We start from the raw sequence: 12,431 nt of genomic DNA on the forward strand, positions 1-12,431 counted from the left end.
CCACTTCCGGCTTTTTTCTTTTTGCTTATGTGGTGCTGAGGAATCGAACCCAGGGCCTCAGACATGCAAGGCGAGTGCTCTACCACTGAGCCACCTACCCAGCCCTGTGCTCTTTTTTTTTAATATAGCATCTATTTGTTCCTCATCTATAGAGCAGTCATTCTCAACCACAGTAACTTTGCTGGGGCAGTTTTGTCACATAGCTTTTTGATAATGAGTAGGTGGGAAGTAAAGGGGAGGAGTATTGTCATCTGATAGAAATATAAATGAGAAAAAAATGATGAAATTTTTACTGAAGGACATAATAAAACAGTGTTTCTGGGTGGAAAAATCTTAATATGCAAAAGATTTCAGCACTTTCCAAATTAGTTTGGGTCTTTATCTGAATTTTCATGTTGTTACTTCCCCAGAAACTTAGCTGGTTGATTTTAAAATTTACCTGGAAAAAAATATGTGGTAGGTATTTTGGAAAAGAATCAAATGTGACAAAATACAAAGTTAATGTTAAAGCCATAATAAAATCACAGGACTGACCCGGTGCCAGTGGCTCACGTCTGTAATCCTAGCCACTTTGAAGGCTAAGATCTGAAGATCATGATTCAAAGCCACCTCGGGCAGCAAAATCCATGAGACTCCAATAAATCACTAGAAAACTGGAAGTGGCACTGTCGCTCAGGTGGTAGAGTGCTTGCCTTGAGCTGAAGAGCACAGGGACAGTGCCCAAACCCAGAGTTCCAGCCCCACAACTGACAAAAAAATAAATCACAGGACTATTTATTTTAATTTTTAATGTTTTCTCGCAAATTCTTTTATTGTGATTAAGTGATTACATAATTTCACAAATTTCACAGTATTGTGGGATAGTGATGTTTACTTAAAGTCACAAACACATTCTAACCTTCATGGGACAAATTGTCTATCGTGGTCTATAACGTGTATGAGTTCTATGGGCTTTGACAATACAGTTATTTCTTCCACATCGGGTGATGTGTACATTCCTTTCCTTTTGCATAGTGTCAGCTGTTCCCTCTTTTCCACTCATTCCCTCCCTCCCATCGCTGCCATTAAGTTGCTTGGTTTGTTTTATTCAATGTCCAATGCAGCTGATGGGTCCCACTGTTGTATGTTTTTCCCTGATTCCCTCTAGTTCTGTGTCCTCCTCCTAGTTTCCCTCTGGTGTGTACATACCATATATGTGATCAGCAGCATGGGGTTATTTAGTAGTGATTCGATCAGATGAGTGGAGATCACAGGGCTGTTTCTAAATACTGTAACCTATCAAAAGGAATTTGGGATCTTTGGAAAAAGGGTTGATTCCAAATTTTGGATAAGAATTTTTTTTTTGCCAGTCCTGGGGCTTGAACTCAGAGTCTGGGCACTGCCCTTGAGTTTCTTTTGTTCAATGCCAGCATTCTACCACTTGAGCCACCGTACCACTTCTGGCCTTTTCTGTTTTTATGATGCTGAGGAATCAAACCCAGGGCTTCACTCATGCTAGGCAATCATTCTACCACTAAAGTCACATTCCCAGCCCTTGGACAAGAAATATATAAGATGTGAGCAAATGGTATTACCTGTAATCCCAGAACTAGGAGGTTGAACCCAGTTATATAGTGAAATCCTGCATTTAAAAAAGGCACAAAAATTGTATAGGATGTGCTTTAATGTCTTTCAAACTAGAAAGCAAAGATGGTATCAAGATTCCTAGGGTGGCCAGGTGTCAGTGGCTCATACTTGTTTTCCTAGCTAATCCACAGGCTGAGATCCTGAGGATAGTGGTTCAGTGCTGGCCTGGACAGAAAAGATTGCTAGACTCCATCTCCAAAAATAACCAGCAAAGAGTAGTTGGAACAAGTGACAGAATGACAACGCAAGCAAGCCAAGCAAGTGTGGGGCTCTGAGTTCAAACCCCAGTTCTGCCAAAAATGGTGAGGAAGCCAGGTATGGTTGTATGCACCAGATACTTAGGAAGCTAAGTCCAGAGAATTGTTTGAGCTCAGAATCAAGTATAAGCAATAGTGAGACTCTGACTGGAAAAGAACCACGCTGTGATCAAATGAGCATCAAGCTCAGGGTACAGCTTATGTATCACGAGCATAGCCTTAGGTTCAGTCCCCAGCACTTCAGGAAAAAAAGAATATCATACCTTTGGATGAGGATAGGCTTTCTTGGGGGAAAGCCATTCATTCTGAAAATATAAAGAGAATCAATCTGTCCTCCTTTTTCTGTGCAAATTGCACCTTAGAGTTAACCAAAAGGTGATAGTTCCCTTGTGTGTGAGTGTATGTGTGTGTTGTTCCTGAATGCTTGAACTCCTGAATGCTTGGGCACTGTTCCTGAGCTGTTTTGCTCCAAACTTGTACTCTACCACTTGAGCCACAGCTTCACTTCCAGCTTTAATTAATTAATTGGGAATGAATCTCATGGACTTTTCTGTCCAGGCTGGCTTTGAACCATGATCCTCAGATCTCAGCCTCTTGAGTAGCTAGAATTACAGGTGTGAGCAACAAGTGTCCAGCCATCATCATCATTGTCATCATCATCATCACCATTATTTGGCTGTGGGGCTTGAACTCAGGCTTGGGTACTGTCCTTGAGCTCTTTTATTCAAGGCTAGCACTCTAGCACTTTGAGCCACAGCTCCATTTCTGGTTTGTGAAAGGTTAATTGGAGATAAAAGTCTCATAGACTTTTCATCCTGGATTGCCTTTGAGCCCAGATCCTCAGATCTTAGCCTCTTAAATAGCTAGGATTACAGGCATTAGCCACTGGTACCAGCTTGATTTTTTTTTTTTTATCAGTCAGTGGTCTTGAACTCTGGGCCAGGGCCCTGTCTCTCAGCTCTTTAGCTCAAGGGGAGTGCTCTACCACTTGAGCCACAGCACCACTTCCGGTTTTCTGGTGGTTTATTGGAGATAAGAGTCTCATGGACTTTCCTGCCCAGGCTGGCTTTGAACTGCAGTTCTCAGATCTCAGCCTCCTGAGTAGCTAGGATTACAGGTGTGAGTTACCAGCCCTAGCTTTGATTTTTTTTTTTTATGGTACTGAATTTAAACTCAGGGCCTTATACTTGCTCAGCTGATGCTCTACCACTTGAGCCATACCTCCAGTTCTGGCTTTGGTGTTTAATTGGAGATAAAACATGTTTCTGCTAGGGCTGGCTTGGAATGAACTGTGATCCTCAGATCTTAGCCTCCTGAATAACTAGTACTACAGGTGTGAGAAACCAGTGCCCAGCTTGCTAGTTAATTTGGAGATGGAGTCTAGTGAGCTTTTCTGCTTGGGCTGGCTTTGAACTATGATCCTTTAGATCTCAGTTGTTAGGATTATAGGCATGAGCCTGTAATGCCTGTCTGATGTTCTTTATGGAAGTCCCACTAATGTTCATCCTTTCTCCCTCCCAAGAGAATAGACTCACCCTATTGCAATCTCTGGTATCATAATCTGGCAGTGATAATGAATGGCTATGAAAGATTAGGAAAAGGATTGATGGGGCACATCAAATGGGTGGTGCAGGCTAGCAAGTCCTGAACTTACCAGTGGATCTTCACTAACAGAAAGACAATCAGATGCCATTGCATCTTGTGATGATACAATAGGATGCACACAGTGTCTCTTGGGAAATACACTCACACATTGAATTTGATAATTAAGTTTTTTGTGTTGTTTTGGCAGTATTAGAGATTGAACAAATGCCCTCTGCATGCTAGGCGAATGCTACATCCCCAGCCCTTCACACATTGAATTTGAATCTGATTTAGCCTGTAGGACAAGCCCCTGGTTTACATGTTACAAGATTATCGGGATGTAAGCAGGAATGCTCCTGTTAGAATATGGGAAAGGGCTGGGAAGGTGGCTCAGTGGTAGAGCGCTTGCCTTGCATGCATGAGGCCCTGGGTTTGATTCCTCAGCACCACATAAGCAAAAAGAAAAAAGCCAGAAGTGGCGCTGTGGCTCAAGTGGTAGAGTGCTAGCCTTGAGCTGAAGAGCTGAAGAACAGCGCCCAGGCCCATAGTTCAGGCCCCACCACTGGACCCAAAAAAAAAAAAAAAAGAATGTGGGAAAATCTAGACAACTGACCTAGTTTTTCAACAAATGAAAGGGGAAAAAGAAAAAGGAATTTTATGGATTAAGAGATTTGAGACATGTGAACCAAAGGAACCCCTCCACCCCCACCCCCGCAAACTGTAGTGTTATAGCCACCTTTGATTTTAACATCCCTGGTAAACTGAAGACATATAACCTTAAAGTCCTTTATCCCTGTAGTAGAACAAAGCTCTGTTATCACTTCTAAATTCCCTTAGTTACCCCACCAACTGTCTCTAGCAATACAACTTCCCTTTCAAGCAGGGCACAATGTCTTGAACCTGTAATAGTAGCTATCAGGTAGGCTAAACTGAGGATGATCATGGTTCAAGGACAGGCTGGGCAATAAAAGTTAAAGAAACCCCATCTGAAGAAAAACCTGCGTGTTGTGATGCATACTTGTCATCCCAAGAGAGAAATGAGAATAGGAGGATCAGGCTGGGAATGTGTCTCTGTGGTAGAGTGCTTGTCTAGCATGCATGAAGCTCTGGGTTCGATTCCTCAGTACCACATAAACAGAAAAAGCTGGAAGTGGCATTGTGGCTCAAGTGGTAGAGTGCTAGCCTTGAGCTGAAGAGCTGAGGAACAGTGCCCAGGCCCGGAGTTCAAGCCCCACAATATGAAAAAAAAAAAAAGAGAGAATCACAGTTTGGGTTAGCCCAAGCAAAAAGTGAGATGTTGTCTCAAAAATAACTCAGTAAAAAGGTCTGGAGGCTTGAGTGATAGAACTCTTGTCTAGCAAGCTCAAAACCCTGAATTTAAACCCCAGTACTGCCAAAAAAAATTAAATAAAATACATAAACTAACTTCCCTGTTGCCTGAGTCTGGCTTTCTTGGTTTCCTTTACTCCTCTGGAGAAGTGGGGGGCTGGTGGGGGCTGTTTGCTCCTTACATTTCCATCTCATCCTTCCCTGTCTTCTCTCAGCTTACTCCCAGCACCTGGACAACGAGATCAGTCACAGCAGCTACCTGGGCACTGACTACCCCACAGCCATGACCCCCACCTCCCCTCGCCGCTACTCCCCAGTGGCCAAGGACCTGCTTGGGGAGGAAGATATTCCCCGAGAACCGAGGCGAATTGTGATCCACCGGGGCTCCACGGGCCTGGGCTTCAACATTGTGGGGGGCGAGGATGGTGAAGGCATCTTCATCTCCTTCATCCTGGCCGGGGGCCCTGCGGACCTAAGTGGGGAGCTGCGGAAGGGGGACCAGATCCTGTCGGTGAGGAAAGGCCTGCCCCCCCCCCCGCCTGTACCATTCCCAGTGCTCTTGGGAAGGGGCTGGATGGGCTGCAGCCTGGTCTTGCTGGACCCTGCTCCATTTAGACCTGAGAACTGCTGCCTCCCTGGCCCTGGTGACAGCCTTTTCTGCCCTTTGTAGGTCAACGGTGTTGATCTCCGCAATGCCAGTCATGAGCAGGCTGCCATTGCCCTGAAGAATGCGGGTCAGACAGTCACGATAATTGCTCAGTATAAACCAGAAGGTACCAGACTTAAGATTTCCTTTTCCTTTTCCTTTTCCCTTTCCTTTCCCTTTCATTTTCCCTTTCCCTTTCCTTTTTTCCTTTCCATTTTGTGCCAGTCCTGATGCTTGAACTCAGGGCCTGGGCACTGTCCCTGATCTTCTTTTGCTTAAGGGTAGTACTCTACCACTTGAGCTACAGCTCCACATCCAGCTTTTTCTATGTGGTTCTAAGGAATAGAATCCAGGGTTTCATACATACTAGGCAAGCACTTTACCACAAAGCCACATTCCCAGCCCCCTTTTAAGCTTAATTTTTTTTTTAAAGCACTCTAACAACTTGAGCCATAGCTTCTGGCTTTTTTGTTAGTTAACTGGAGATGACTCTCCTGGCCTTTCCTGCCCAGCCTGGCTTTGAACTGCAACCCTCAGATCTCAGCCTCCTGAGTAGCTGGGATTCCAGGCATGAACCACTGTCTTCTGGCAAGAGAATTTTTTGGTCAGGGCTAAGATAGTTCCCAGAATTCTGTTGAGCTACTCAGAGATGGAGGTGATATTGGCAGCAGAATCAGGCAGAGTTAAGAACTTTCTTGGGCTGGGAAGGTGGCTCAGTGGTAGAGTTCTTGCCTCGCATGCATGAGGCCCTTGGTTTGATGCCTCAATACCACATAAACAGGAAAAAGCCAGAAGTGGCGCTGTGGCTCAAGTGATAAAGTGCTAGCCTTGAGCTAAAGAGCTGAGGGACAGCGCCTAGGCCCAGAGTTCAAGCCCCATGACTGACAAAAAAAAAAAAAAAGAATCTTCTTGTCCTTCCTCAGAGTACAGCCGATTTGAGGCCAAGATCCACGATCTCCGGGAACAGCTCATGAACAGCAGCCTGGGCTCAGGAACTGCCTCCCTGAGGAGCAACCCCAAACGGGGTTTCTACATCAGGTCAGAAACTTCAAGGGCTGGGCTTCTCAGGTGCAGGTAGATTCCTCTTCCCTTGTGCTGACCCCTGTTCCTCGAGCCAGCTCTTTCCTGAAACCCAGCTTGGCATTTGCTCCTCTACTCATGCCTGACACTTAGCTGGTGCTCATGGGTTTGACTACACAGGCTGCCCTTCTGGGATGTACCATCTGGATTGGAAAATAGCTTCTGTCTCAAGCGTCCCAATTGTTTTCTAGCCCCTGGTCACCCTGGCAGTTCCCTAAGGATCCCCTGACTGCCTCACAGTTGGGTACCTAAAAGGTCAATCAGTGTTTGGCATAGGGTGGACCTATAGGATTTTTTTTTTTCTTGTCGGCTGTGGGACTTGAACTCTGGGCTTGGGTGCTATCCCTGTGCTCTTCAGCTCAAGGCGAGCATTCTACCACTTGAGCCACAGCACCACTTCCAGTTTTCTAGTGGGTAGCTGGAGATAAGAGTCTCATGACCATTCCTGTTTGGGCTGGCTTTGACCTGCGATCCTCAGATCTCAGCCTCTTGAGTAGCTAGGATTACAGGCATGAGCCACCAGAGCCCAGCCTTATTTATTTTTGTGCTGGTCCTGGGACTTGAACTCAGGGCCTGGGTGCTGTCTCTAAGCTTTTTGGCTCAAGGCTAGTGCTCTACTACTTGAGCCACAGCTTTACTTCTAGTTTTTAATAGTTAATTGGAGATAAGAGTATCAAGGACTTTCCTGCCTGGGCTGGCTTTGAACTGGGTTCCTCAGATCTCAGCCTCCTGAGTAGCTAGGATTACAGGTATAAACCAACAGTGCCCAGTTCTTCCTGGAGTTCTTGCTCTCACTGTGGAAATTGCATACATTGTGTACATTATTGTGGCATTTTGAATTATAGCAGTTTTTGGTCTGTATAGTTTGGGTTGCTGTGTGCATGTCATTAGCAGCCTGTACTTTGTGTGTGTGTATGTGTGTGTGTGTGTGTGTGTGTGTGATGGGGCTTGAACTCAGGGCCTGAGTGCTGTCCCTGAGCTCTTTTGCTCAAGGCTAGCACTCTACCACTTTGATCCACATTGCCACTTCTGGTTTTCTAATGGTTAATTGGAGATAAGAGTCTCACCCACTTTCCTGCCTGGGCTGCCTTTGAACTGGGATCCCCAGATCTCAGCCTCCTGAGTAGCTTGAATTATAGGTGTGAGCCTCTGGCACTTGGCAGCAGCCTGTGTTTTCTAGGACCTCTTTATTGTATCTCCCTACTGGTTTCAGGGTGGCTGATGCATTCTTCCTGGAGTCCTCAGCTAGACCCTGACCTGGAGCTTTTTACCCTCTAGGGCCCTGTTTGATTATGACAAGACCAAGGACTGCGGCTTCCTGAGCCAGGCCCTGAGCTTCCACTTTGGGGATGTGCTTCACGTAATTGACGCTAGTGATGAAGAGTGGTGGCAGGCACGGCGGGTCCACTCTGATAGTGAGACCGACGATATTGGCTTTATTCCCAGCAAACGACGGTGAGGCTCCTGGGAACTGAGCCTTCCTGCTACAGGCCCTGAAGTTTCCCAGGTTTTCCCTTGGGCAGCCAGTAGGGGACTCATGGTGTGTGTGTGGGGGGAGAGTGGGGGTGTCAGGTGTCAGGGGACTATGGCTCCTGTGAACCTTTGCGTCAGACAACTCCATTGAGGAGAACTGGGCCCAGGTGCTGCTAGAAGATGGAGTTCTCAATTGGTCCAGAAAGTAGGGGCTATTCCTCATCCCAACCTGTATCCCACAGGGTTGAGCGACGGGAGTGGTCAAGGTTAAAAGCCAAGGTAGGTGGAGGAGGGGTAAGCTTGGTGGAAGAGTGGGGGTTGGGTGAAGCTGAACCCTTAACCCACCATGTGGCCTTTTTCTCTTCCTAGGACTGGGGCTCCAGCTCTGGATCACAGGGTAGGTAGAATCAATCAGGAAACTCTGGGGTGAGAGGAGCACTGAATGCTCTTGATCTCCTCAAGAAGGCAGGTGAGCCCGGTGCCATTGGCTCACGCCTGGAATCCTAACAAAGCATAGTCTGAAGCCAGCTGGGGCAGAACAGTTTGGGAGACTCCTATCTCCAGTTACACACACACACACACACACACACACACACACACAGCTGAAAGTGGAGCTGTGACTCAAGTAGTAGAATACTAGTCTTGAGCAAAAGGAGAAAGAAAGAAAGAAAATAAATGCTGGTGGCTCATACCTGTAATCCCAGTTACTCAGGAAGCTGAGATCTAAGGATCGTGTTTAAAGCCATCCCAAGCAGGAAAGACTAGGAGACTCTTCTCTACAATTTGCCATCTAAAAACCAGAAGTGGAGTTGTGGTTCAGAGTGGTAGAGCGCTAGCCTTGAGCAAAAACTTGCTCAGGGACAGTGTCCGAGCCTGAGTTCAAGCCCCATGGCTGACAAAAAAAAAAAAAAGGCAGGTGAGACAAGGGCTCCAAGGCTTCTGGCTTGGAGGCTCTTGCAGATGCCTGTTTCCTTCCAGGTCGAGAAGACTCTGTTCTGAGCTACGAGACAGTGACACAGATGGAAGGTGAGCCCTGAGCCCTGGCCCCTGCTTTGGCCTCAGCCTTTCTGTCCCCCTGGTCTTGTTCACAGCCTAAGCCTGGCTCTCTCCTCAGTGCACTATGCTCGCCCCATCATCATCCTTGGCCCCACTAAGGACCGAGCCAATGATGATCTTCTCTCTGAGTTCCCCGACAAGTTTGGATCCTGTGTCCCTCGTGAGTGTTTGGATGGAGGTGGGGGGTGGGGATGGAGGGTGGGGAGGGACTGAGGAGCCCCACTTGTGACATAGATATAGATAGAACTACCTGTGGGTATTGGGGTGCTAGGGGACATGTTTTGTCATGGGAGGGGTGTGTCTCATCTACCCTTGTATTCGCCAGTAGGCAAATCCAAGCCAGAAACTAGGGGGCCTCCCCTGGGAGACAGTTCTGTCTCTCCTCAATTTTGGCCCCCCCAATAGCCTTCTTCCAAGACCAACTGGACATACTGTGGGGGGGAGCAGGGGTTGATCTTGGTCAGTATTCAAGTGGGGGATGGTGGTTAGATCTTTGTGGGGTGGGGTCACTTCCTGGCAGATACGACACGGCCTAAGCGGGAATATGAGATAGATGGCCGGGATTACCATTTTGTATCGTCCCGGGAGAAAATGGAGAAGGACATTCAGGCACACAAGTTCATCGAGGCTGGCCAGTATAACAGCCACCTCTATGGAACCAGCGTCCAGTCTGTGCGAGAGGTAGCCGAGCAGGTAGGACCCAGTGGGTGCTCCATCCTCTTCCTCCTGCCCTCTCCCCACCCCTTTGCCTCCTTCCAGCTCTCTCTAACTCTCTTTCTCTCTGTCTCTTTCCCTGCTGGGTCTCCACTACGCTCGGCTCCTCCACCTCCCTCTCTTGGGCAACTCTGACCGTCTGCTCTTTGTGCCCTGTTCCCCTCACTTCCTGACCCCACATTCCTCACCACCATCTGTCTCTTTCTCCTCACTGCTTCCCTTCGCCTTGCCCTCATTTCTCGACATTTCCTGTGGCCTTGTCTTTGGTGCCTTGGTCTCCCCCAACTTCCTGACTCCCCTCTGGCTTTTCCCCCCTCCCTTTTCTTGGGGGTACTAACTCCCCTCTCCCACTCCCAACTCCTTTTCCCTGCTGCTCTGCACCCTGCCTGCCCTCCCTCCTTGGCTCCTTTTCTCCATCTGCCTCCTCTCCCTCCCATCTGTCTCTCCTGTTTCTTCCATCTGTCTGTCCTCTGTCTGTCCTCCCCTCCCTCCTCCCTGTATCCTACTTCTTTTCTCTTTTCCCTTGGCTTTCTTTCCCTACCTGGCCTGGCCTGCCTTCCACTCCTCACTCCTCGGTCTGTTGCTCTGCTGGCCTCTACTTTGCCTCCATCTTTTTGGGTCCCCCTCCCTGCCTGTTTCTTATCACATCCTCCACTCTGTTCCTTTCCTGCCCTCCCATCTGGCTTGCCGTTTCCCCTTCCTTTCTTTTCTCTCTGTCTCCATTCTGTCCATACCTCTTTCAACGCTCGCTCACATGTCTTTTGACACCCATCCCCACCTTCCCATGGCCTGCCATCCCTTCCTGGCACCTCTGTCTGTCCTTTTCTGCTACCCGCTGGTCCCCCTCCGCCTACCCTGCCTGCCCCCAGGGGAAGCACTGCATCCTTGATGTCTCCGCCAATGCTGTGCGGCGGCTGCAGGCGGCCCACCTGCACCCTATCGCCATCTTCATTCGCCCCCGATCCCTGGAGAATGTGCTGTGAGTATGGTCTTGGGGGCCTTCCCTCTGCTCCCCACACCTCTGTGGTTCTGGGCCTCTTAAGGCCGCTGCATTACATTTGCCCTCAGAGCCCTGGGCCGTGACTCCAGCAGCTCACAAAGGTGCTGTTGCATGGAGAGCTAAAGCCCCAGGTTGCAGGAAGTTCCAGGCCTTTCCTATCCTCTTCTGCCTTGGGGCTAAGCAGGGTTACAGCTCTCAGCAGCCTCTGGAGCATACAGCAGCCACAGCCTCAAGAGTAGTTAAGAGTTAAGGTCAGGCTGGGAAGGTGGCTTAGTGGTAGAGTGCTTGTCTAGCATTCATGAAACCCTGGGTTCAATTCCTCAGTACCACATAAACAGAAAAAGCCCTCAGGGGTGCTGTGGCTCAATAGATAAAGTGCTAGCCTTGAGCAAAAAGAAGCTCAGTGCCCAGGCCCTAAGTTCAAGCCCCAAGACTGGCAAAAAATAAAATAAAAAGAGTTAAAGTCTTCTGGATCTTTTCTCTGAGGCTGAAGACTAGTGGGACAAGCGCCTGAAAAGTCTTGCGAACCGGGTTGGGGTGGGTCATGTGGGTGAGGCTCATCTGTGAATCAAGAGGGTATCAGAATTTTTTTTTTGCTACATGCTCCAAATAAGAAAATCCAGGTTACAACTTAACATCCTTGAATGGAGGAGGTAGAAGGCAGAGGGTAGGCCCACCTTCAAGTCGCTGTTTCTTTCCCTCTTTACAGAGAGATTAACAAGCGGATCACAGAGGAACAAGCCCGTAAAGCCTTCGACAGAGCCACCAAACTGGAGCAGGAGTTCACAGAATGCTTTTCAGGTGCGATTGCAGGCAGGCTGGTACCATATGGGTGATGTCCACAGGGTGCCTTTGCTCAGACTTCACATAGTGCCCCACTGTGGGAATAGCATAGGAAGAGGCACCTTTGTACCTCTGTAGAGAGGTGGGGGAGGGGGGAGAAGTACAGCCTACAGCTCATGGCTTGGAGAATTAGAGGAGAAAAAAAAATGGGAACCTAGTGCCAGTGGCTCACGCCTGAATCCTAACTACTCAAGAGGCTGAGATCTGAGGATCACAGTTCAAAGCCAGCTCAGGCAGGAAAGATTGTGAGACTCTTATCTCCAATAAACTACCCGAAAACCAGAAGTGACGCTATGGCTCAAGTGGTAGAGCACTTGCCTTGAGCTGAAGAACTGAGGGACAGCGCCCAGGCCCAGAGTTCAAGCCCCATGACCAACAAAAAGAAAAAAAAAAGTGCTCCAGCTGGGTTCAGGTGGCTCACACCTGCAATCCTAGCTATTCAGGAGGCTAAAATCTGAGGATTGTGGTTTGAAGCCAGCGTGGGCAGAAAAGTCAGTGAGAGGCTTATCTCCAGTTAGCCAGTAAAAAGCTGTAAGTGAAGGTATGGTTCAAGTGATAAAGCACCAGCCTTGATTAGAAATTACACACACACACACACACACACACATATACATATGTATGTATATATGTGAAACCAAGTGCCAGTAGCTCATGTCTGCAATCCTAGCTATTCAGGATTTTGAGATCTGAGGATCCTGGTTTGACACCAGCCTGGGCAGAAAAGTCCTTCAGACTCTTATCTCCAGTTAACCACCAGAAAACCAGTTGTGGTGCTGTGGCTCAAAGTGCTAGTCTTTTTTTTTTTTTTGGTCGGCCGTGGGGC

At 48.0% G+C, this 12,431-nt stretch overlaps 1 protein-coding gene across 1 annotated transcript in view; it reads left to right on the forward strand.

Annotated features, from left to right (window-relative positions):
• The window catches only part of Dlg4 (discs, large homolog 4 (Drosophila)), a 32,920-nt gene that overhangs the window by 18,640 nt on the left and 1,849 nt on the right, over positions 1-12,431 (forward strand). The window contains exons 8-19 of the mRNA XM_013013130.1: positions 4,192-4,223; positions 5,012-5,307; positions 5,467-5,569; positions 6,366-6,480; positions 7,801-7,977; positions 8,238-8,274; positions 8,365-8,392; positions 8,974-9,021; positions 9,110-9,211; positions 9,572-9,744; positions 10,635-10,744; positions 11,475-11,566. Coding sequence (XP_012868584.1) covers positions 4,192-4,223; positions 5,012-5,307; positions 5,467-5,569; positions 6,366-6,480; positions 7,801-7,977; positions 8,238-8,274; positions 8,365-8,392; positions 8,974-9,021; positions 9,110-9,211; positions 9,572-9,744; positions 10,635-10,744; positions 11,475-11,566 — 1,313 coding nt within the window. The remainder of the gene's footprint in view (positions 1-4,191; positions 4,224-5,011; positions 5,308-5,466; positions 5,570-6,365; positions 6,481-7,800; positions 7,978-8,237; positions 8,275-8,364; positions 8,393-8,973; positions 9,022-9,109; positions 9,212-9,571; positions 9,745-10,634; positions 10,745-11,474; positions 11,567-12,431) is intronic.

The sequence above is a fragment of the Dipodomys ordii genome, unplaced genomic scaffold, assembly GCF_000151885.1.
Source record: "Dipodomys ordii isolate 6190 unplaced genomic scaffold, Dord_2.0 Scaffold19, whole genome shotgun sequence".
Taxonomy (NCBI): Eukaryota; Metazoa; Chordata; class Mammalia; order Rodentia; family Heteromyidae; genus Dipodomys; species Dipodomys ordii.